Source organism: Furipterus horrens, unplaced genomic scaffold (assembly GCF_987537825.1).
Source record: "Furipterus horrens unplaced genomic scaffold, mFurHor1.1.pri manual_scaffold_11, whole genome shotgun sequence".
In the NCBI taxonomy this organism is placed as follows: Eukaryota; Metazoa; Chordata; class Mammalia; order Chiroptera; family Furipteridae; genus Furipterus; species Furipterus horrens.
The window spans coordinates 21,959,625-21,984,116 of NW_028327181.1; the positions used below are offsets into that span (position 1 = coordinate 21,959,625).

At 54.4% G+C, this 24,492-nt stretch overlaps 1 protein-coding gene across 2 annotated transcripts in view; it reads right to left on the reverse strand.

The window, feature by feature from the left end:
* Positions 1-24,492, reverse strand: part of KIRREL3 (kirre like nephrin family adhesion molecule 3) — a 501,922-nt gene that overhangs the window by 40,577 nt on the left and 436,853 nt on the right. For both annotated transcript variants that reach the window (XM_090292940.1, XM_090292938.1), the window contains exon 5: positions 194-351. In XM_090292940.1, the coding sequence (XP_090149066.1) occupies positions 194-351 (158 nt within the window). The remainder of the gene's footprint in view (positions 1-193; positions 352-24,492) is intronic.

Genomic DNA, 24,492 nt, shown 5'->3' on the forward strand with positions numbered 1-24,492 from the left:
GAGAGAGACAGAGAGAGAAACAGAGAGTTCAGGGGCGGGGCAGGGGTGTGTGTGGGAGAGTGTTATAGCATGAGAGAGAAAAAGAGACGCCCAGAAGAGGCAGAGAGACAAAGGTGGAGAAACAGAAGCAGCGGGAGGAGGTACACGTGGTCCCCACCCCACTTCACCTGCTCGTCCTGCCCCCAGGCCTCACCTTGGAGTAGGTGGCCCCATTGATGACCTCTCCCTTCCGTAACCAGATGATGGAGGCTGCAGGCTTGGCGTTGTCCGCGTGGCAGGTGAGGTTGAGGGGGTCCCCTGCCCGCAAGCTGATCACGGGCCCCCCCAGGATGACGGGGTCATCGGGTGGCACTGTGGGGAGAGGAGAAGAGAGGTCCTGCTGAGGGAAACCGGCCCCTTTAGCCAGGCAGGCTGGCTGAGCCGGTGGGCTTTATGGAGCTGATGACAGTAATGATTACACTTTAATAAAATGTATCATCCCTTTCTATTATTAACAATAACAATAACAGCAATAATCCTGGACTTGTGCATTGCATGTTTATTTGCTGAGGACATTCTTATCATTGTCTCGCTCTCTGCTCAGGATGTATCTGTCAGGGGACAGGGCCGGTGACCTTGACCTTGTTCACCAGGGGAGGGGCAAAGCTCTGATGCCTAGATGATAGCTACAGCTTCTTTCCTTTTAACTTTTTTTGTTTTTTTAAACCAAGCTGCTGTCCGATGGATCTTGCTAGATAAACATTATTATTATCCCAATTACACACATCCAAAAACTGAGGCTCAGCAGGGTTCAGTGACTTGCTCAAGGTCATACTGCCAGTGAGTGGCAGAGCCAGGGCCAGAAGCCAGGCCCCCTTTCTCACCGGGGGGTGAGGGGCAGGCGGCAGGCAAATTTTCAGGACTGGGAAGGCTGTGCAACCCCTGGCATTGCCCTGGCATTTATTCTTCTAGTGCCGTCCCAGCTCTCTCGCCCCAGAGTGAGTGCTACTCTTTCCGTCCCTGACATCTGCCCCAGTGCCCTGAATGGAGCCTGGCGCCTGGGGGAAGGGCTATAAACATTTACTAACGCCAATGGGGTCACCCCTTTCTGTCCATGCTAGCTGTGGGGTGCAGGGCAGGCAGTTATAATAGTCCACGGTCATAATGTGGAGAAGAGGCCCAGAGAAGTTAAGTGACTGGCCAGGGTCACGAAGCTTCTTCTAATGTGGATGCTTGTGGACATGTGGAAGGTGTCAGGCCTCTGAGGCGCCCGCCTCGCCTCCTGGACAAGCTGAGCCACACAAGGGGCAGGTTTCCCTACAGACCACCTGGGGAATCCCCACTCTTCCCCCAGGGGTGGACTGGGCCAGTCCCCTCTGGAGGCTTGGGAACGGCTGAGTGCATGTTTGCCAGTGAATGATAAAGGGGTAACTGAGTCACAAGCTAGGGTTCTAGAACAAAGGACCCCAGTGGCCAGAGAAAGTCCATCCTTCCATGCTGGCCCTGTGCAAGCTTCCACGCTGTGGGCTCAGGGCAGGCGGCCGCAGCAGCTCCGGACAGCTCCAGCCCTTGCAGCCCTTCAGCAGGCTCTGCCTTGCAGTTTGCTCTCCCCTCTCTGGGTACACCTTCAGCCTGGGGCTTTGCCCCCCACTTCCTTCCTTGAGCAGGCCTGGTTCAGAACTGCAGCCCAGTGAGTGACAGCCCCGAAGCTTCTATTTCCTGAGGGAAAGCAAACCCTCAGGATCCTGGCCCAGGGAGGAAGTCAGCCTCATCCGACCCAGCCTGCCTCCTGGGGGGTGGGGGCCCTGGACGCAGACAGATGGTGGGCGTGGGCTGGACAGTCAAGACACCCACCCTGCCCACCAAGTACCCCTTCATTAGTGCCCCAGGCCTCCCGTGGGCGGTGTGGCCTGAGAGCAAAGGGAAACTAATGAGGGCTTTCCATAAATGGAGGTGGGCATTACAGTTGATGCTGAGGGGGTTTATCTCCATGGGATGGGTGGGCCCCTTCCAGCAGGGAGGGCTGGGGCTGGGTCTCCTGCCCCCTTCCTTCTGTGCAGACAGCCTTCTCCCCACGGGAAGCCCAGGGTGGAGGAACCCCAGCTGAGCTAGCAGAGGGCCAGGAAAATCGGAAAGAGTCACTCAGACCTTTAGGAATAGAAGACATAAGCTCAGCGGTGCGGTGTGGCGGACCGTGCCCTCTGTCAGAGGGTGAAGCTGCAAAGGCAGTCCCTTCTCCTGGTTTTATTTCCTCTGATATGAAATGTGAATGTTCAACGGGGGATTTAGAAAGTTCTCTCCAGCACTGACATTTGCTGGAGGTTCTTAACCCTGGCTGCATGTTACGGTCTTCTGGGGGAAGTTTTTAAAATCGGGGCCACACACTGACCAACTAAACTCAATTACTGGAGGTGACCCCAAGCAGCTGGAGTTTGTTTGTTTGTTTGTTTATTTATTTATTTGTTTGAGAGAGAGAGACAGAGTGGGGGGGGGAGAGAGAGACATTTATTTGTTGTTCCATTTATTTATGCATCCACTGGTTGCTTCCTGTATGTGCCCTGAACAGACTGAACCTGAATCCCTGGTGTATCAGGATGACCCTCTAACCCACTGAGCTACTCAGCCAGGGCTGAGCACAGAAGCTCTTAAAACTCCCAGAGGATGCCAGTGTGGGACCCAGTTTACGAACCAGGCAGGTCTCTGGGCCTTTGCTCAGGCTCCAAGCTCCTGCGATCACAGCAATCACAGCGTGGAGACTGGGGAGGCCTCTCCAAACACCAGGGACAGGGAGGGGCATGGCTCTCCCTCTTGCCCCTGTAGTGCTGTGCCGGGAATAGGGGCGCAGGGGCCGAAGACCAGGGGAGGGGCGTGTGGGACTGCGCTGTGCGAGGACTCGGGCAGCACACACTCACACACTCACACACACACACACACACCCTCAGAATGCTACTGATTACATCTTCCCAAATAAGTGGTTATCACGCCGCAGCTACGCATTATTGATTGGCCTTCGCCTGGCTACACAGCAGATGGGTGGGGGTGGGGTGCAGATGGGACTGGGGCGTGGGGGGCGGGATGGGTGAGGGGAGGATGTTTGGGGGCCCAGAGGCTGAATAGAAATTAACAGTCAATCTCGCAGCTGCAGCTCCCACGTAAGCAAAGGGGGACTCATTACCTCTCTATTCAGAGGGGCCCAGAGCGGAGGCGCTGGGAGGGGCGAGAGCCTGGTGCAGCCTGAGCCTGGACATGCATTATTCATGAAGCCCCCTCCCAGGATCGGTTATTATCCTGAACCACTATAGCTTTCGGTCTCCTAATTTTTAATCACAGGGAAGGTGGAAATGTTAGCCTTTTGTGATTAATCTGGAGATAAAAATAGTTGACTGTTTTGGTGCTGGGCTTGTTGTCAGTCGGGAGAAAATGCATTAACTGTTGGGTGATTGCGGCCTGGGGCCCACCTGAGTGGGTCCCTGGGAAAGCCGGTGCCCAGAGCTGGAAACCGGCCTGGGGAGGCTGCCATGCAGGCTCAGATGGGCCTTCGCGAGGCAGAGCTGGGCCTGGCTGGCTTCTCAGGTGCAGCTTACGAAACGACAGGTCATGGGAACCCTCAATCGTGAGGGTGGCTGGCTACTGGCGGTTGACTCTCCTGTCACCCAGGACTTGGGCAGGCAGCTGGGGGTCTCTCTCCCTGCTCTGCCCTGCCTCCTACCAGCCCTGCAGGCTGCCACCCATGGGTGGGCAATGGGGGTCACCTGTCTCTCTCCATGTGTGAGGACTTTCTCCAAGCTCTGTCGTCAAGAGCACGGGGGCTCTCATGGAGCGGTGCGGCAGGGGGACACAGTCCAGTTCTGTGTTCACAGAGGGGAAACTGAGGCCGGAGAGCACGAGGGGCTGCCCCCAGTTACCGTGAGGGAGGGCAGAGGGGTGGGCCTGGGTCTGGGAAGCGCAGCCTGACTCTTGCTGGAGGTAGAGCTGTTGTAGTTTTACGCACTGTGGTCCTTTATATTGCTTTACCGAAACAAGTGATTCTTTGGCTCAAAGTTGTATGGAAACACCAACCGGACCTGTCACCATCTGTAATTTGTGGTTTCATGCAGCCCTCGGACTTCTGGGCAAGCGAATGTGCCAGGGGCCAGCATCTGCCTGTCCTTCCCACAGGACATCAGCCAGGCAGAGTTCAAAGTAGGGCAGGGGCCAGAGGGTTCCCATCCCTCCCTGGGCCTGCTCCTTGACTCTGTGCCAGTGGCTACACAGCATCAAACTCATTGACTCCTTGGTTCTGGTTTGCCCGGTTGGCCGACCCCACCTGAACAAGGTGGGAAAGTTCTCTTGGTGCCAGGCCTTGGGCAGTGCTATGGGGGCCCAGATGGAGGGTCTCCTGGGTGGCTGGTTGGGGCGTCATCCCAGACACGGAAAATTATGTTGGCCAGGGGCAGCTGGGGAGGTGCCAGAGGCCAGCAGACCACCCTCCTGTCCCCAGGCAGCATGGTGGAGCACGTGGCAGGTGCTAAGCTCTTGGAGGTGGGGTGGGGGCAGGGCTGGATCTCCTTCAACTCCTGCACAGCGCATCACCAGAAAGCCACGGAGTAGCCTATTAACAACACACATCTGGTCATGCCACGACTTTGCTTCACACCTTGCAGGCAATTCAAACTGCAGATGCCTGCTCCTCCAGCCCAGGCTTGCTTCTGGGATCTGCCTCTAGGACCTGCATCCCTTCCAGCCCCCCTGCCCGTCATGACTCCCACCCACGGCCTTTCTGCTTGCTGAGCCAGCCACGCGCGTCCTGGCACAGGGCCTGGCCCTGGCTCTGCTGTCGGGAGTGCTCTCCTCTTGACTTGCCCTCTGTGCCCTCATCTTGCTGGCTTTGTCTTATAAATGAGGGCACAGCTCAAATTTGCGTCCTCAGCGAGGCCCACGTAACAGCCCCTCCATGGCTCTCCGTCACCCCACCCACTCTGTTTTCTGCATCACTGGGTCCATATCGTCTCTCCTTTCACTAGAAAGGAGGCTCCCTAATGACAAAGGACGACCCGTCTCTCTTGGCCACTGAACTATTGCCACGTCCAGATCAGTGCCTGACACACAGCAGGTGCTCAGTAAATACGCGTTGCATGAATAAATGCATGATCCCTGTCCTGGGGTCTCTTGTGGCCTCCCCCTCCAGGGTTGGCACTTTTTATACTGTGTGTGGATGGAGGTGGGGGAGTGAATGTTGGGGGTGGGCAGGGAGGAGGAGCCTCCTGGCCCTCAGAGGAGCAGCTGCATTGGAGCTCACTGGTGTGATGCGGGGCGGCTGGCTGCTTCCTGCCATTTCTGGAGAGGAGAAGCCTGGGCCGGCAGTGCCGGGTTGCCTCTTAGCCTATGTGCTTGGCAGTACCAGTCTTCTGCATGGAGGGGGGACCCCAGTCTGATGTGTCTGAATCACAGGCTGGGAGGAAGGCTGCAGGCTAAGCAAGGTGGCAGGTCAGAGGCACCTGGCTGAGGGGTAGGAGCAGGTTAGCTGCCACTTTTCTTTGCTGTTTTGCATCAGCATTCAGCCCCAGGGACTCAGGCAGAGGTGGGGAGGGGGCTGAGCTCGTGCTGGGAATGTGAGACCTGACGGGCCTGGCGGTGCCCACCCGGGGCCTCTGGCTCATCCCGACCAGCACCTCTAAGACCCTCAGAATCTCCCTCCATCCCAGCGTCCCAGCTACAGCCCTGCTCGCCTGCACCCTCCCCCTCTTTCCTCTCATTTCTTCCATTCAGCCCATTTCATGTCACATTCTGGTCAGATAATGGTTGAGAAAACCAGACCCGGCCTGCCTCTTGGAGGCCTCAGTCGTGGGCTCAGATGGACCTGCAGGGCCACACCACCTGGGGACTTGTGACAAATGCAGCTGCTGGACCTCCGCCTCAGGCCCCCCGAATCAGGCTTGGCATTGAAGAAGGCCCCTAGGTAACTGGTATTACAGCAGCGTTTGAGGAGTACCGCTCTGAAGGCTCCTTGGAATAATTAGACTGATGAAGGCTTTGAAGGAAAGGCTCGCTGGACGAGGAGAGCGCCTAGGGGGCCTGTCAGCCCTCGGTGGTGCCCTGTTCCCTCCTCAGCTTCCTGCGTGAGGTTAAAGGAAGGGCCTAGCTGCTCACCAGACACTCGGTTTGCAGGTAGCGAGCTTGTTTTGTCACAGGTTCCTCTGCAGTGGCCATTTCTTTGACTGGGGATGCTGGAGAGCTCTTCCCCCTTCTTCTCCTGGGTCTCCCTTCCCCAGCCTTCAAGACTAAGCTAATGGGTTCACTAGGTCTTTCTGGAATCCCCCAGATGAAGCAGGTGACTTTTGTCCATGACCCCATAGCTTCCTGTTCCGAAGCTAACCTGTTCTACGGCAATGATCTGCCTGTATTTTTGTCTCCCCTGGGCTCTGGCAGCACCCTTCCTTGATCCCCATCATCTGGCGCAGCACCTGCCGTACAGGGAACGTCCTGCAGGACGTCTGCTGAGCAGAACCTGGCTCGAGCCCATTACTTTACAGGCTGTATGATTGTGGGCAAGCTATATAATCTGATGACCTTGGCCCTCTTATCTGGGAAGTGGGGTAATAAAGACACCTGCAGTGTTAGTAGGAGATTACCTTTTATGACATGGAGGATTCAGGAAGGCTTTGTGAAGGGCTATACAAATAGTGGTCATGTCTAATTTTAGAATACTGTTTCGTTTTCTTGCTGGGTGAAAGACACTGTGCCAAGGGCCCTCTTGTATTCTCAATTCTCTTTGAAACAGGAACTATTAGGATTTCCATTTTATAGATTAGGAAACGGAGGCTCAGAGAGGGCAAAGTACTTGGCTAAGATAACACAGCGGGTAAGCAGTATAGTAGGGACTTAGACGCAAGCTTGTTTTTCCCTGTAATTTGTTCTGCCTGAGTCAGAGCAGCTCACAGGCTGCACGAACGCGGCCGCACCCTTCGCAGTCCTTCTGTCACCCGGCTGCCGGCTCCGTGATCACTATCGCCATACTGGGGACAGGCTCTGCCGGTGCCTGTGGCATTTAGACCCCTCAATCTGAGTTTCAGAAGGCGAGGGGGCAGGGGCCTAGGTGGCAGCTGGTGCTTGAGAAGTATCTGCTATGGGAATGGACAAACGATGCTTGACACCTTGTTCGCTTTTGTCCTTTGCCCAGGTTCTCACAGACACCTGGAATCCTAGCAGCCTCTGATCGGCACGCACATGGACGCGCCACCTACTGGCCAAAGTGAAGAACCGCAGAACGTAAAGACAGGACGGGACCAGACCGCGTTTAGGGATCTGCTTCCCAAGGCCAGCTCAGCTTTCATTCAGAAAATTCCCATGCAGTGCCCACTACGTGCCAGGCCCTGTTTGAAGCACGGCAACACAAAGCTCCTGCGCACGTGGAGTTTATATCCTAGCGGAGAGACAGACTATAAAGAAACCATACATAAAATATTGTTGTGTGTTGGTGAGTACTCAGAAGACAAGACCAGGTGGGGCATAGATACGTCCTGGGTAGGCCTCCAGGATTCTCTTCTGTTTTTCTCCATTTGCTCTGGCTGTCACCTTCTGTCTCCCCCTCCACCACTGCTGTTGCCACCCCCCGCGAGCTGCTCCCTCCAGCACCTGTCATTCCACACACTGTCTATGGAGAAGCACCTTGCTTTCCTACAGACGCCACCAACATCTGCATGCTGATAAATCCCAGACTTGCATATTCCCTATTTTGGGGACTACTGGCACCACCATTCAATGAGTGAAGCCAGAATCGACAACTTTTTCTGGATTCTACTCCCCTTTACCCTGCCTTGTTAACGCTCGTGGTAAATTCTCTGAACCCTCTCAAATGTGTCTCTTCAGTCCATCCCATCCCCAAAAGTCTTCCCAGCGCAGGCCCTCATCATTTCTTCTTTTTTTTAATCCTCACCTGAGGATATATTTTTACTGATTTTAGAAAAATAGAAAGGAAAGGAGGGGAGGGTGAGAGGGAGAGAGAGAAAGAGAAAGACACATACATACACACTGACAGGAGAGAGAAATGTTGATCAGTTGCTTCCCATACGTGCCTGCCTGACCAGGGATCAAACTTGCAACCTTTTGGTGTATAGGTTGACACTCCAATCAACTGAGCCGCCCAGCCAGGGCGGCCCTCATCATTTCTTGCTTGGATTATACTACCTAACACTCTCCCTTATTCCCCCCACACTGTCCCAGAGTGATGAGCACAAAAGGCTGCTCATTCACCCGTCTGTTCCTGGATTCATTCACTCTCCATTTGCTGAACATCTAACATTCCTTTGCTTAGAATCTTTCTAAGAGTATTGCCATCTGGATCAAGTCTGAACCTCCTGGCTTCTGTCAACCTCTCCAGTCTCATTTTTCATCACTTTAACTCAAATTCTTCTTGTGGATAAGAATCACCTACTGAGAATAAATCACTTTTTCCTGATTGTCCCTTTCCATTTGTTTAGCTCACTTGAAGGCCAGGCAGCTTGGGTTCAAATCCTGGGTCCGACCTTTATTAGCTTGCACCTTGGGCAAGTTGCTTAGCTTCTCCCCTGTCTCAATCTCTTCATTTGTAAAATAGGAGATAGAATATCAGAGTCACTGTTTAGTTGTCAGAGTCAAGTGAGATGCGATGTTGGAGACACTGTAAATGGTCCAGGGTTGTACCGATGTTGTATGTTATTGGTTCTCTAAGCAGACTGGGCTCATTCTCTTGAAATATTATGGACAGAATGCCTGGGGCTTAGAAGTCTGGTGCTCTGTCTCCTTGGGAAAATAGAAGTTTCTCTCTCTTTTCCCCCTGCCCTGTCCTCCCAGGGTCCCCAGAGGTGACCCCATGCTGCCCTGCCTCGCGTGACTTTCCCTCCCCCCATGTCCCATGACCTTGACAGTGAGGCCTTTACTGCAGAGACAAGGCATGAACCATGTGGAACAGAGATGCACCATCTCAGCTGAGCTCTCAGCCACTCACTGACTCAGAATTGTTCCGTTTGGGGTGGTTTACTCTGCAGCCAAAGCTCCCCGACATACTCAGCAGCAACCTACTGTCTGGCGCCTACCCAAACGTCCAGGGTTCTATAGCAGTCTCGGAACTGGGCCCACAGCACGAACTCTCTCTCCATTCCCTGCTGGTCCTTTCTACCTCCAGCATGGCCAGGTGATGATTCCAGAAGCCCCATTTCTGCTACTGAGCGTGTTCATGGGCTCCCCGCTGCTCCCGGCCAAAAACCAAAATGGAGGGCATTTGAGGGTCTCTACGGTTAGGCCTTCCCTCCCCAGGTCTCTCTCCGAACCTGAGCTGAACCGGTCTCCTCACGTCACTGAAAGGAGAGCCTGCCTTTTCAGAGCCATGTGCATTTGCTTGAGAAGCTCCCTCTGCTGGGGAAGCCCCGACCCTGAGTCTTCACTGGCTAGAATCCCATCATCTCCTCCATGAGTTCAATGGCTACCTTTGCCACGTAAACGCTTGGTCATTCTTTAAGATTGTTACCTGCTCCTGAAAGCCCTGTCTCAGTCTCAGCCCCTCCCACCCCCCCCGTCTGGCCTCTGCTCCGCCCGAGGACTCTGCACCACTTCCATGCACTCACATGGACCTGGATGCCAATGCCATCGGCTGTCCCACCAGTGTGAGTCCATGGACAGCTGGCCCTTGCCAGGTCCTTCTTTCTATCCCAGCATTTAGTGCAGTGTCCGGCCCACAGCGGGCGCTTACTTAATATTTGTTGCCTGGTGTCTTGCCTGAACTACGGAGCCAGAAGCCCAGCCCGCCAGCTCCCCCAGCACCGCACTGGGCTGTCTGCACGCACTCAGCACGGTCAGTGCGCCTTGGTCTGTGGGCTGGTTTCAGGGGCTCAATGCCCTCGGCATTTTCCCCACCACCTGGTGTATTACCTTGGATGTAGTAATACCCCCCCCCACAACAATAATAATATAAATAATAGCTAACATTGACAGGGTGAACAAGGTGTCTGCAACTTACAGAACTGTAAAAGTCAACACCATCCAATCCTCACAGCAACCCCACATGAGGCAGATACAATGATCACGTGTGTTTTAGAGAGGAGGAAACTAAGGCACAAGGCGGTCAAGTTACTTGCACACGTGAGCAGCAAGTTTCAGAGAAACAGCTTGTTTCAGTCCTTGTTCTGCGGCCCAGCCTCAGCCTGCCCAGATATCTGGTGGCCTGACCAACAGCACAGCGACGCAGAGGCAGCGGAGGCAGGATGGGCTGGGGGCCTTCTCGGGAGGAGGGTGCAGGGTGGTGAGGTGAGAGCGGGAGGGCAGATGCTGTCAGGGACAAAGTCACTGGTTACCCCCTCAAATGAGGAAGGACGAGCATTCTGTTTATTCCCGATTAAACCTTGGAAAAGGGTCTGAGCCATCTTATCAGAGCGGAGCTGTTTGTGAGAAGGATGTTTCATTAATACTGAGCAGACAAATAAATCACAGGACGTATGTATGTGGAGCAGAGGGAGGGGAGTGTGATGGCAGGGAGGGTGACAGCGACTCCATGCAAACAGCTGTGTGTGTGTGTGTTGTGCATGTGTGCATGTGCACACATGGTGCCTTTGTCTCTCTGTGCATCCCTGTGTGCATGTGTATATATGTGCACACATGGTGTGTGTGTCTCTCTGTGTGTCCTGTGTGCATGTGTATGTGAACACATGTTGCTTGTCTCTCTGTGTGCACGTGGGTGTGCGCACACATGATGCCCATGTCTCTGTGTCATGTGTGCACACGCAATACATGTGTGTCTCTCTGTGTTGTGTGCACACATGGTGCCATGTCTCTGTGTGTGTGTCCTATGTGTATGTGGATGTGTACACACATGGTGCCTGAGTCTGTATGTGTCTCATGTATGTGTGTGTGTGCACACATGGTGCCTTGTGTATCTTCCTGTAGGTGCATGTGTGTGTACCCATGTGAGTCCTCGCTCTGGATGCTATGGGCAGTGTGGGGAGGGCATGTGTGAAGGGCCGAGGTGGCCCCCACTTTGGTAGGAAAGTGGGGTCTGTGGGAGCAGCAGCAAAAGGAACAGCGTGGATGGGGGGGCAGGTGAGACTGCAGGGTGGGCGGGGCAGGGGCAAGCACAAAGTGTGGGTGCCCCTTGGGCCACTGGGGAGGTGGGTAGTCCTGCCGAGGAAAGGCCTTGGTCCTTCTTCCAGTGCAGCTCCTGTGCAGACGGCCACAGAGCAACGGGTGTGCAGGGGGAGCCGGCCCGTGGCCGCCCCACGGCGCCTGCAGAGCTCTGTGGCTCGTCCTGACGGGCCTGAGGCTGGCATCCCGCTGACCAGCACGCTGGGCCTGCAGACGTCGGGCATGGTGGCCCGGGCTGCCGTTTACCTGCTTTCTTTTCTTTTAAAATTGAATTATAATTGACAGACAATATTAAATTAGTTTCAGGTGTACAGCATAGTGATTCAATGTTTTTATACATTACAAAATGATCACCACGGTAAGTCTAGTTACCATCTGTCACTCCACAAAGCTATTACGGTGTTATTGACCATATTCCCTGGCCTGTGCCTTCCCTCTTGTGACTTGTTTTATAACTGCAAGTTGGTGCCTCTTACTCCCTGTCACCTCTTTTGCTCCACTATTTACTTACCGAAACTGCACGGTAAACTCATGCTGTGGGCCCTTGCAGTGCTCATATTTTACAGATGGGGAAACTGAGGTATAGAATGGGCAAGTCGCACATGTCGTTAGTTGTGGGACCAGGCACCTGACTCAGGCCCCTGAGTCCAACTCCCTGCTGTCAACCCCAGTGCCGCAGGCCACATGGGAGCGAGAACCCGTCCCCATGCCCTGGTGGCTTCCCCAGCTCCAAGGCGGCCATCCTGGCCCAGCAGGAGCCTGGTGAGACTCGAGATGTCTGGCTGGGCCCCAACATAGAGAGCAGAACTGATGGCTTGATTTGGCTACGGGCCCCCATCTGGCCATGAACCTCCGGGGGGAGCCTGGTGGCTTCCCTAAGGAGGGAGAGAGGCTGGGGGAAGGAAACCTTCCCAACCGGTACCTGGAGCCTCAGAAGTCTGTGCACAAACGGAGGGGTGCGGACAAAGGGTCACCTCATTAAGGGGTTTAAGAAATAAACAAGGAAATGGCAAAGGACTGGCTTCTAAAATGAGAGGCTAGAAACACTGTGTCTTGCATGACAAAAACATGCCTTTGTTCCACAGCTGGGGGAAGGTGGGAAGGGAGGGGCGAGCAGTGAGTGCCCAGAAGTGCAGGGAGGGGACCCAGAGGGAAGGACTGGTGGCAAAGGGAGAAGGAGCCAGAGCTGGGCCAGGGCCCAGGCCCTCAGCGCCGGGCACCGCTCAGTGTGAGGAGGGACCATCAGTGTGCCTCTGAGGAAGAACCTGAACGCCGATGGCGGCGCTCCAGGGAAGGGAAGGGAAGGAGCAAGGTGCTTTCTCAGGTCACTTGCTACAGAGATTTATTTCAGGGAATCTCAGAAAACCACTAAATGTACCTTTCAACTTCATGCAAAATTTTCAAATCTACTATTGGCCAGAACCTGAGCCCTTTTTGAAAAAGTACAAGGGCAACATTTTTGGAATCCATTATAAAGTATTGGAATGCTCATCTATCACAAGGCATTACAGGTAACTTTGAAATCCCCTATCTTCCTCATTTTTTTCGCAGAGAGACCACAGTTGCCCTCAGGAATTGGTGAGCGTTGCATTTCCCTTTAGGCAGAGAGGGTACGTTGTAGAGTCCTCACCATCTTCCAGGATGTTGCAAAGGAAGATGCCTCTTTGCAAGTACAGGGCATCATTCAGAGAAATCAAGCCATGCCCAGCCACGAGAAACAAGAAAACCCTGCCGTTTGCAACAAAGTGGGTGAACCTTGAGGGCACTGTGCTAAGTGAAATTAGTCAGACAAAGAAGGACAAATACCATATGGTCGCACTTGTACGTGGAGTCTAAGAAAGCCGAACTAAGAGAAACAGACGGTGGAGCAGAGGTTACAGGGGCTGGGGAGTGACGAAAAAGAGGAGACATTGGTCAAAGGGCACACACTTTATAAGATTAGTGAGATCCGGGGCTCTAATGTATAGCACGGGGATTCGTCATCGTTGTCGGCAGCCGTCCGTCTCGAGAGACGATGGTGTAGCTTCTTAAGAGTCTATCTGCACCGCCGAGAATGGCTGTGCAGTCCGACTCGGGAGTGACATCGTATCTGTCTCCTCCCGTGTTGAATCGACATCTTGCGATGACGCTGAAGCTACAGAGCCTGGGCAGGGTAATATGGAGGGTCTGCTGTTGCCCATGCAGCAGACCCCCCCTCTCATCGCAGCTGAAGGGTCCAAGGGAAAGACGGAGTCAATACAGCTTGGCTTCAGGTGCGCCGCAGGAGTTGCCGGTGTTGACTACAACGTCAAACCGCCTTAGGGACTCCGGCTCCGGATTTTCTGTCGGGGTTTACTCCCTTAGCCTTTCCCCTGAAGAGGTATGCCGCAAGGCAGCGGAGGTTTTTTGGAGTCAGAGTTTTCCTTCTCTGATGTGCCCTGACTGGAAGATCGAACAAGCGACACTTAGCTCGCAGGCCGACGCTCAATCCACTGAGCTAAACCAGCCAGGGCGAGCACGGGGATTATAGCTAACAATACTGTATTATATACGTGAATGTTGCCAAGAGAGTAGCTCTTAAGTGTTCTCACCACACACACACACAAAATAGTAATTATGGGATGGGCCAGAGGTGTTAGCTAATGCAATGGTGGTAATCATTTTGCAATACATAAATGTATCAAATCAGCACCTGTACACCTTAAACTCATACGTTAAATGTCAATTATAGCTCAGTAAAGCTGGAAGAGTAAAAAGCTCAAGTCAAGTGCAATGTAAGAGAAGCAACGTGGAAAGAGCCGTGGTGTCTCATAGGGACAGTGCCGTGTGCGTACCCTTATCAGAGCTGCGGGATGCCACATGGGTGGCCAGCTGTGACAGCGAGACACTGGGTAGGGGGCTGACCTGGGAGGGAGGAGGATGCTCCCAGACTTTCCTGATGATCCGTACTAACTTTCCATATTATTATTTAAATGATCACAGGCCTAGAAGATGTCACCTATTGGGCAGCTCCCCTCACGGCCCTAGGAGAAGGGCTTTTCCATGAGGAAGCAAAGTTCTGGATGGAAGAATGAGGGTTATACTCTCCCCTTCATGACTTCAGGGCTAGCGTCTTTCCACTTGATTACTCCCCGGCAGGGGCTGGGCTGCCTGGGGTGGTGTGAGGGCTCAGGGTGCCCATGGCCAAGTGGGGAAGGGCCCCTCCCATCCTGCCTGGGGGCCCTCGTATGCCAGCTGTTCACCAGCCCTCATTCACACACCTTCAGCTCTGCGTGCCCGGGTCGCCATTGGGGCCGGACCCAATATGCTCCCACTGTCTGACACCCAGGCCCAGTCTGGCCCTTCGGCCTTTGGGGACAGCAAGTCCTGATGGGTCCCTCTGCGTGTGGTCATCACACAGAGTGAGAAATCCCACTCACTGGTGTGTGGCCGGGACCTCAGCCGGAGATCAGCTCCTTTTGTTGCGAGTGGTCCTTTCTGACGGGGAAGGGTGTTTCCTTGCCTTTTCCTTCGGCTGCCCTCACTCCTGCTGGCCTTGGGGAGGCAGGCCCTGGTCTGGGCACCGTGAGGACACCGTGGGCATGTTCTATCACCCCAGGCTCTCCCCCCATGGCTACCCTGTTGCATAGTTGCCCTCAAGCCCTAGGAGGTGGGTGGGCGGGGGCCAATCTCTCTTTCTGGAATGTCTGTCCTTCCTTTTGGACTCGCAGACATCAACATGAACTTTAGGCTTCACTCAGGTGCCTCCTGTAACCTCCACTAGACTGTTATTGAACAACTGGAGAGCAGGGACACTGTGTGTCCCTGTGCCTAGCATGGCACCTCGGCCAATGCTCATGTTTGCCCTGCAGAGTGTGCTGTCTGGGACTTGGGGTGTCTGGACAAAGGAGCCAGGCTGGGGGTGACTTCCGGGGTGGCAGCCCTATCTTATTCCTCCTGTCTTCCTGCCCCAGCTGAGAGCTTGCTCAGAGACTGGGCTCAGCAGGTGACCAAGGAATAACTGGAAAGGTAAGAAGGGACACCTGAGGGGGGGGGGGGGCTGGGTAGGAGATGCAAAGCTTCCAGTGGGGATGCTTTGAAACAGGCAGGTCTGAAAACCACAGGATAACGTTGAATATTGCTACGTTCCAGAGAGCTCCCTCTGGCCCTGTGGGCACACCAGGTTGGAAGCGGCTGTTTGGGGGGCTCCTAAGGGCCTTGCTGGTTTGGAGGTGGCATTTGAATCACTGAGCTTGGGTCTGGGCAGCTGGTGTTCCCTTGCTTTCCTGAGACCCTCTGATCTCCCCACTCTCCACCTTCAGCCGCCCCTTTCTCTGGGACCCACAGCCAGGCCTGGGACCCTTGGGTGCTTAACCACCCTCCTTTCCTTTGCTGTCTCCCCTCCAAGCCTTCCCTTTCCCTTTGATTGGCAATTGAATCACCCAGAAAGTGTTCCGGGCATGGCGGACACTCTATAAAAAGAGAAGGAAATAGCACCGAGTTGCTGTGAGTGTCCTGGGTCCGCCCGAGTCGGAAGATATGGCTTTCAGCTCAGATGTGCATCACTGTCACCGTGCAGGGATCTGGGGGTGGACATGCTGCATATATTGTTTCAAATGTGAGTGTCGCCTGGAAGCAGTCTGTCAGCGGCTCTGAGGAGTGGACGGGGTGAGGTGCTCTGTGCTGATTGGAAGTGAAATGTGTTTAGATGGGTCTTAAAGTCATAGTCAGGTCCCTGTGACAGGCATTCCTGCTTGTGGCCAGAGGCCTAGATCATCGAAACCTGGTACATAATTGAAAATATCATTTGCATTTGACTTTGGCATGCATCGAGTGAGTGTGTCTGTGCACGGGGGGAGGAAAGGCAGCTTTGCTCTTTGGGATATTTATTTAGACTAACACTAGAGTTAACTTGCATTCACTGGACGTAGCCACCGGGATAGGAGGGCACAGCTTTCTCAGCATCAAGTAGTTCTCAGCCTGGACTCGTTCGCGCGGCGAGTCATTGGAAATGTCCAGGCCTGCGCTCAGAGTTTCCTGGGGCTCCGATGCTGCCTCAGGGAACAAGGCATTGGGGTCTCGGAGCTACTAGCTTGTAGCCCTGGATGCGTTAATTAGCTCTCTAGCTGCGTGGCCCTGGATGCATTAATTAACTCTCCAAACCTGTCTTCATCACACCATGGGAGGGGTAGTAACATTTATTCTAAGGGTTAGTAGGCTGATTATGTGAGATGGCATATGTAAACTCCCTGGAATTGTTTTCTATTAATATAATTATTAATGCTCATCCTCCCCTCCTCTCTCCTCCTTCCTCATCTCCCACGGAAGGGCTCTGCCTCCTACATTTCTGGCCTGGTGGTAGTCTGGGGACCCAGAAGGCAGAGCAAAGCTAGGAACGGTCCTCAGGGTCAGATACAGGAAGACCCCACTCCTTTCTACTGGAGCCTCAGGTTGGACAGAGATGGTCATTTGCTCTCAAAGCAGCAGCAGGTGCAGAAAGCTGAGTAGTTCGCAGCCCACCTGCCTGGGGAGGGGCGAGTTTTAGAGAGGAGGAGAGCATGGGGTCCTCTTGGAGAATGGGGATAGGCTCTGTCTGGACTCTGTGTCCATCCAGTGGTGCAGAGGGGGCCTGAGTGGAGAGAAAGGAGGGCTTCAGGCAACCTTGAACGTGTTGTTCCAAAGATAGGACCGAGTCTCAGGGCTGTTGCTCTCTAGCTCTGTGAACTTGGGCAAGTTTCCCTTCTCCAAGTCTCAGTGTCCCCATCTGCTAAGTGGGCACAACAGTAAATACAGCCAGAGTGTCATGAAGGCCCAGAGTGGGGCACATGCCTAGGTTGTGGGTTCGATCCCTGATTGGGAAGCATTTGGGAGGCAACTGATTGATGTTTCTCTCTCACATCAATGTTTCTCTCTCTCCCATCTTCTCTCTCTAAAAACCAATAAATATATCCTCAGTAAGGATCTAAAAAAATTCATGTATATAGGGGCATAGATATTTCTTCCTGCGTCAGGCTCTATCATGAGTTGGTGATGCTGTTACTAAGGCTGTACTTAATACTTTTCTGGCGGAAGCAGCGTCAACAGCAGCAACAACAGCCATCTGCCTTCACCTGTACCAAGTGCGGCAGGGATTGTCACTCCCGAGTCGGACTGCACAGCCATTCTCGGTGGTGCAGATACTCTCAAGAAGCTACGCCATCGTCTCTCAAGATGGACGGCTGCCGATGACGATGATGACGATGACTTAATACTTTGATGTTTTGTTCAGAAATAAATATTTGTGCATTCATTTTGATTTTAAAAAAATATTGCATTAAATATTACTTATCTTGATTACTGAGTTTTTCATGCCCTTTAAATTTCATGCCCCACCCCAACCTTGGTTCTGCTCTAGCTGTTCCCCAGGGACAGAAGCTGCTTCTCTTTCCTGCCCCTGGTGGGGCCAAAAGGCAGGCTAATTCCCCAGGCTCTTGGACCCACCTGGGGCCTGTTCAGGCCTAGAATCATCCAGGGCAAGAGAGCACTGGGGTAGGAGCAGGCTGCTGGAGGGAGATGGATGAGCTCTGGAGGCTCTGCAGATGGAGACTTGCAGCCACTTCCAGGGCCAGCCATCTGGTCCCTGGTGTGACGACACTCACCTTACCAGGCCAGAGGTCCCTGGGTTTTGGGGAGTGGGAGGCAGGGAGGAACCAGGTGAGCAGGGTCTGCTGCATGCTCTGAGCTAGTGCCCAGAGCAGGTGGGCTTCAGTCAGCATGGTCAGGCTGTGTACTGACCAGTTCCAGAGGCTGACGCACACTTAGCTGCTCCCCTCTGAGCACCCCCTTGTCTTCCATGCAGGCCCCACTCTGCTGCCGGACCCTGGCTGGGCAGGGGGCTAGAAGGGACTGCGGAAGACAGGGAGGGAAGTGAAGCAGGTGGGGGCGCAGGTTAGGGGTGAGCCTGCAGACTCACTCTTGTTTGCCTCCTCAGACACCTCCAGTGGCCTGCCCCCATCTGCAAAATGCAATCTGAACCCTCAGCTTGACTTCAAGGCCCTCTGTCTGCTGCCCCCCATCTCTCTTGCCCTCTGACCCCCCAAGGTCCTCCGCATGAATCCCCTCTCTGCTCCAGGTCCAAGTTCTGCCTCCTCCCTGAAGCCCTCCCTCACACCCACTTCTTGCAGCCTCGTTTCCACATGGAACCTGTCCTGTGTGTCCAAGGAGCCTCCCAAGCAGACTCTGACCTCTCCGAGGGCCGGGGTGACTGCTGACACTTGGGGCTTCCCCCTCAGAGCCAGCACCATGCTGGCATCAGGTCTTAGGGACACAGTGGCCCCGGGAGGCTCTCAGACCTGCAGCTCTTAGTCACGTGGAGGGCAGGAGATGGGGGTGTCTGCCAGAGGGAGGGGCCCGTTAGTGTCGTGGCCAGAACCACAGGGCAGGAGGGGAGCTCAGAGATCACTCTGGGTCCGGCTCTGGAGTTCTAGTTTTGAGGTCTCCACAAGTTGCAGATCCATCCTACGGGCAACCCAGGCCGGGCACCTTGGCGTACCCTTGACTTTGCCCTGCCTCTCACACACCAATGGCTATGGCCCCACCCTTGAAACAGACACAGAGCTCATGGCTCATCACACCTGCACTGCTGCCACCCCAGGCAGTCACTACACCTAGCAGCACACAGTGGCTTCCTACCTGGCTTCCTGCATGCATCCTTGCCCCCCCACCCCAGTCCCAGTCCCCCAAGATCTCTTCTCAAAAAAGCAGCCAGGGGACCCCTTTTGGATGACGCCTCTCTTCTGCACACAGCCTCTGGTGGTTTTCCATCTCGGGCAGAGCAAAATATGCAGTCATTACTGTGGCCAACAGACCCTCCCAGACCTGCCCCTTGCTGCTCTGACTTCATCTCCACCACCCTCTCCTCCATCCCCTCTGTGCCAGCTACACAGGCCTCTTGGCTGCTCCTGGAAAGTGACGAGAAGACCCCTGCCCCAGGGCCTCTGTCCTTGCTGTTCCCCTCTCTGGAATGGTCCATCTCCAAATGTTTGCTTGGCTGATGCCCTTTTTTTCTGCAGGTTTTTGGTTATCTGTTACCTCCTCAAAGAAGCCTTCCCTGATAGCCACATAAAACAGCACCTCCGCACCCTGCTTTGCTTTGCTTTGCTTTACATCATTGGAGACATTCCAGTGTTTGTTTGCTCACTGTCCATCTCCTTCCATGGGTGGAAGCTCCATGAGGACAGCGACTTTTTCTGTTTTGCTCCCTGTTGTGACTTTAGTGCCTACCACAGCAATGCACACAATAGGTATTTAATAGGAGTGCTTTAGGCCCTCCTAGCTGCAGAAGTGGGAGCAGAGTTCTCCCATCTGCATAGCACTTGCATCCCATCAGGGCGTGTCTGGCTCTCATGCTCCAGGGTGGAGGCCTCTCTGCACTCCCTGGTCCCCATGTTGCATTCAGCTGGTGCTCTATACTTTTCCAATGGCTTTTACACACACAGCCTCCTTCATCCTCCTGGTCAGCCCTGGAGGCTCACAGTGGTAAAGTGAGAGGTCCCAGGTCACCTGTGAGTTAGGGGTGGAGCCTGGGTCAGAGCCGGGGCCGCTGGGGCCCAGCGTGGTCATTCCAGGCCTCCAGGGTGGTCCCACAGCCTGAGTCATGGACGCTGCAGGGGGTCCGGGCCCAGGTCAGCCCCTTGGGAGGCTGCTGAGCAAATCCCTGGTCTCTCCAGTCTGGGCACAGTGCCAGGTGTGAGTCAGTGCTCAGCCACTGCTCTTGCTTATTTTATGATGAAGGGCGATTTTAATAAAGGACATTAATCACAGGGAATGATGGCTTGCACTTGAGACTTTCCAGCCTAGTTTTGCTGAAGTGCTCAGGGTGCTTCCATTCCTTTTGAAGAGCCTCTCTGAACAGCCGGGACAGATAGGAATACTTGTTCCTACTTTACAGTCGGTAAAATAGGGACTCAGAAAGATACAATGACCTGCCTGAGGTCTCAGGTCAAGTCAGGGCAGGGACTAAGGCAATGGCATGCTGGGAAAATGCTCTTTAAATGTAACAAAACGCAACACCAAACTAAACCCCAACTGCAGTGTTGGGCATGTTCCACGGTGTCAATACTTCTGTTACAGCCAGTTTCAAGCTCCCTACCTGTTGTCACTTGAATGCACAGTTGACAGATACACTCTCGGGCTCATACAAGCTGCTGCCGCCAGTTTACCACGTGCCAGGGTGACAGCTTCAAACCGCTCTTCAGAAGTTCTATAAAACCCCTTCCCACGCAGCACTGCCCTCTGGGTAGGCAGCTCTTCTGTCCATTAATCAGATGAGGACACTGAGGCTATGTGTCCTTGCTGGGAATGCTGGCCGAGCCAGGGCCAGTGAGGCTGGGCCAGGGGAGGAACAAGAAACACCCTGCCTGGTTTAGTTTTCTAGTCACTTCATCCCTACCAGCAGGGCTTGGGCCCCAGAACACACTGAATGGCTGCTGCTGAAGGTCAAGCTGCCTTAGCTTGCAGGTGACCTTGGTGACCACTCATCTGTTCCACCAGATTTGCTCAGTGTTGCTACCTGTTGGGCCTGTGCTAGGTGCTGGGTACAGGGAGTGGGGGGCCTGGTCCACCCCAGGGGACACACAGTCCAAGTTGGGGAGACAGCAATGCACACAGTAGGTACTTTTATGAGAGGTTTAGCCCCTATAGACACCCACAGAGCACAGGACTCTCATGGGAAGTGCTGTCATGGGGAGGTGCAGGATCCATGGGGACCTAGAAGGGATCCTAAAGCAGACTGGGGAGGCTTGGAGGCAGCAAGCTGGGGAGGGAGGGGAATGAAAGGATTCTTCCGTGCAGAGGAAGGTGGGAGAGACTCGGTGAGGCGGGAGCATGTGGGGGCGGGGAGCTGAGGCTGGAGGTGCGTGGGTCCCGAGTCAGAGGTCTCCCGCCCAGGCCTCTGTGTCTGCATTGGCTGGTCCCCAGCGCCTTCCCAGCTCTGATCTCCTGCAGCTCCTTGATTCCAAGACTGTGCAGCCTCCCTGAGTTGGCTACAGAGAAACTGGACTGGCACGAGGCAGACACCAGCCTGGCCAGCATCCGTCAAAGCCACATTTGAATTCCAGATCTTGGCACACCGACCTCCTGTTTGCCAGTCTTAAATCCCTGGCCCCCAGGAGCCCAGCAGAAGCAGACAAGGTGTCTGCTGCCTGTGCTCTGCCATCCCCTCCCCCAGGGGCACAGGGTTGGCCGGTGCCCACATGTGGATTCTGGCCACAGGACATCAGTGCGAGTGGGAGCCAGCAGGGCAAGCTGTGTGTCAGGGAGAGAGGCAGGCAGGGTTCCCACATGCAGATGGCTGACGGAGGAGCAGATGGCTGAGGCCCCGCCTCCTCTGGGTGCCCCATGGAAGCCCTGAGCAGCCGTGTAAGAAGTTCACTTCCCTGAGGGCACCATGCTGGAGAGAAATGCCTAGCACTCCAGCCCTGGCTGTGCACATCTTCCCAGCCCAGGCATCCAACTTGCTAGTAAAAGATACTTCGCGGTGACCCCAGCCCCTCCTATGTCCGATTGCAACAAGGCACCCTGAGCCAGAGCCATCCTGCTGAGCCGTGTTTAGCTTCTTGACCTGCAGAAACTGTGCAAGCTAATAAATGGTAGCTGTTGTTTGAAGCCCCTGAGTTTTGGGGTGATTGATCGGTTACACAGCAGCAGACAACCGGAACAGATTCTGCAGAAATGGCCTGCCAATTCTCAGAAACCCATGCTCAGTACACTGGGGCCCTGTGCTATTCACGACATGCCTTCCTATCCACAGTCGTTCATCCTTCTTCTTATGAAAACCCGGAACACTGGCAGGACGGGTATTCTTAATTCTTATTTTATAGATGAAGAAACCAAGGGTCTGAGAGGCTAAGTGATTTGGACAGAGGGCATAGTACCAGGGCCAAGGAATCTGATCTTAAGTCCAGTGGCCTCTTTATGACACCAGGTCTTCTTTCCAACTCCCTTCTCAACTACATGAGAACCCAGGTCTCTGGCCAAGTTCAGGGTCAGGAGTGGGTGTTATGGAGGTCACAGGAACAGGGTGGGGTGGAGCAGATCCTTGGCAAAGGAGGTTAAGTCCCGGGTGAACATGCCCTGGCTTTCTGTCTCCACCAGGTCCAAGCGCTGAACAGAAGCCCTCAGGAAAGTTGGGGACAGGCATGAGGACACAAGGGTAGGCGTGTTAGGCAGGGAGCCAGGGCTAGGGACGCAGGGCTCAGCCAAGGGGTGAAGTCAGATCCTAAGTCCCGGGAGGTTCTCTCAGCATCCCTGCAGCTAGCTGGGCCCCCCAGGGCTCCAATCACCCACAACTGCTTGTTGGAGGCCCAGGAGGGTGGGAGGGGCTTGCTGGTGAGTAACCAAGAGGTGGGGGGTGCAGGGGCTCACTCTGGAGTAGGGGTGATGGCAGAGGAAATGCACTTCTGGATTCACCCGAGAATCCTTCCAGAGAGCAGGGCGAGTGCTGGGCCAGAGCAGCTGCGTGAGTGAGCACAGTGCACAGGGGCCGTGTCTGCCTGTGCCTGGGGCTTCAGGGCCTGGCTGGTGGTGTGCGCTTTTGCATGCATGTGCACGTGTGTGCATGTGAGTGTGAGTGTGCATGTGTGTCGCTCTTCATCAAAGTGACGGAGAAGGTGTTTTCTGTGCACCCAGCATCTCCTGCTGTCAGCAGTGTGCAGCATGTACAGGGTAGACCTGCTGGTACTTGGGGTGCTTCACACAAATCATTCAGGTCTCCCCAGTGCAGCCACCCACAGCCACCAGGCGGATCACGCCGTAGCCACACTGCACTCCTGCTGGAGCTGTGAGCGATTGCTTTTGCTCTTCAGCATTGGCTCAAGAAGCCCAGAGGACTCTATGGATGGACATGTTCGGGCCCAGAGAAGTAAGGTGACCCGCCCAGGCCACTTGGCTGGCTCCCAGGCTTCCTCTCCTTGAGGTGAACCACGCTGGTGGATGAGGGACTAACTTTGTTCACCGGGGGCAGAAGCCATGCTGCGCACACATGTGAGTGTCCCACAGTGGTTAGCCTGTCTCTACGGGCAGCTCTTCTCCAGGGAGCCTGGTGCCCTTGGGGACAGAGAGGTTTCTGTACTGGTCCTCGTGGGCTTCAGTGTGGTTCCCCGCTTCAGCTGCTGGCACTTTCTCTGAGCCAAGCCTGGGGCTGAGCAGAGGTTCCCGTTGGCTGAGCCATGGTGTCTGGTCAACTGTGTACACACAGCCCTTCCCACCCACCCCAGAGGCCTGCGGGTAGTTGGGGCAGGTGTCAGGCTCAGAGGCATGTGCTCTCCCCTTGTGACTGACGAGGAAGTGAGGCTCAGGGAGTTCAGGGGACTTGCTCAAAGTCTGTTTACCAGGTTCACTGCACCCCTCTGGGCTGGAATTGGGCTGGTCCCATAGTGGGGGCAGAATTGGGTGGCCATCAAAGTTGAAAACCTCAAGGTGGGAAAAAGAAGGGGACCCCAGAAAGGAGTTCAGCTCCTTCCCCCAATATGATGTATCAGTAGAGACTGAAAGGAGATTGTTGGGGAGAAATTCAAGGTGTCCCTCAATAATTCTAATCTAATTAATTACAGCACTCCTCAGTAAGCAGCAGCCTGTCCTTAGTAAGCCAGGATGGCCCCTGACCCCATGACTGTGTCCCTAATCAGGCGGTGTATCAGGGAAGGCACTGCTAATTGTCGCAAGGCCTCATCCTATCCCGTGCCAGGTAAGGGATGGCAGCGAGAGATAATTATCATCAGAGCTAATGAGTAATTATAACAGATCCCAACTAGAAATTGTTTTCAGTTAAATATTCCCAGAGAGGTGCTAATAGTCTCAAGGGCAATGGGTGCCACAGCTACTGGGGAGGGGTTTGCGAGGACTGGCATCCCCACACCCCGTGACTTTCATCCCCTGACCTTCCAGCAAGTAAAGGAGATGCAGAGAACTCATGGCTCAGGGATCAGGGTGGGTGGCTGGGTGGGGCTCTGGAGCATGGTGAAGGACGTCTGTCCGGATCACCTAGCCCCTGTGGGCAGCACTTTCCCCACGTGTACCTGAGGTCCAGGTCCCTGTTCCACAGAGCCACCTGCAGGAGGCCCTCAGCAAATGCCAGGTATTAAATGGCTCGGGACACTAAAGCCTGGAAACTCCTGGGTCATTCAAGAAACGGCCCTTGGCTTAGGCGTCAAGGAATATTTGCTGCTAGAATCATTGTTGCGCTAAATGGGATTAAAGGCACTGCTCCCGAGTCCCCTGGCAAACAAAACCGGGGGCTGTGACTCTGCACCCCCAGTTTGTAGCCCCAGCTTGTCTCCTTTCTTTTAGTCTTTCGCAAGCACTTGGGCAAACTCGCTTGTCCTACCTGGTGTTAACCAGGATCTAACCAACCAACGCTTTCCTGCCTTCAGATCTGTGTCCCTCACACCACCTGGCTCTCTTCAGATCAGGTGATGAACTTCCTCA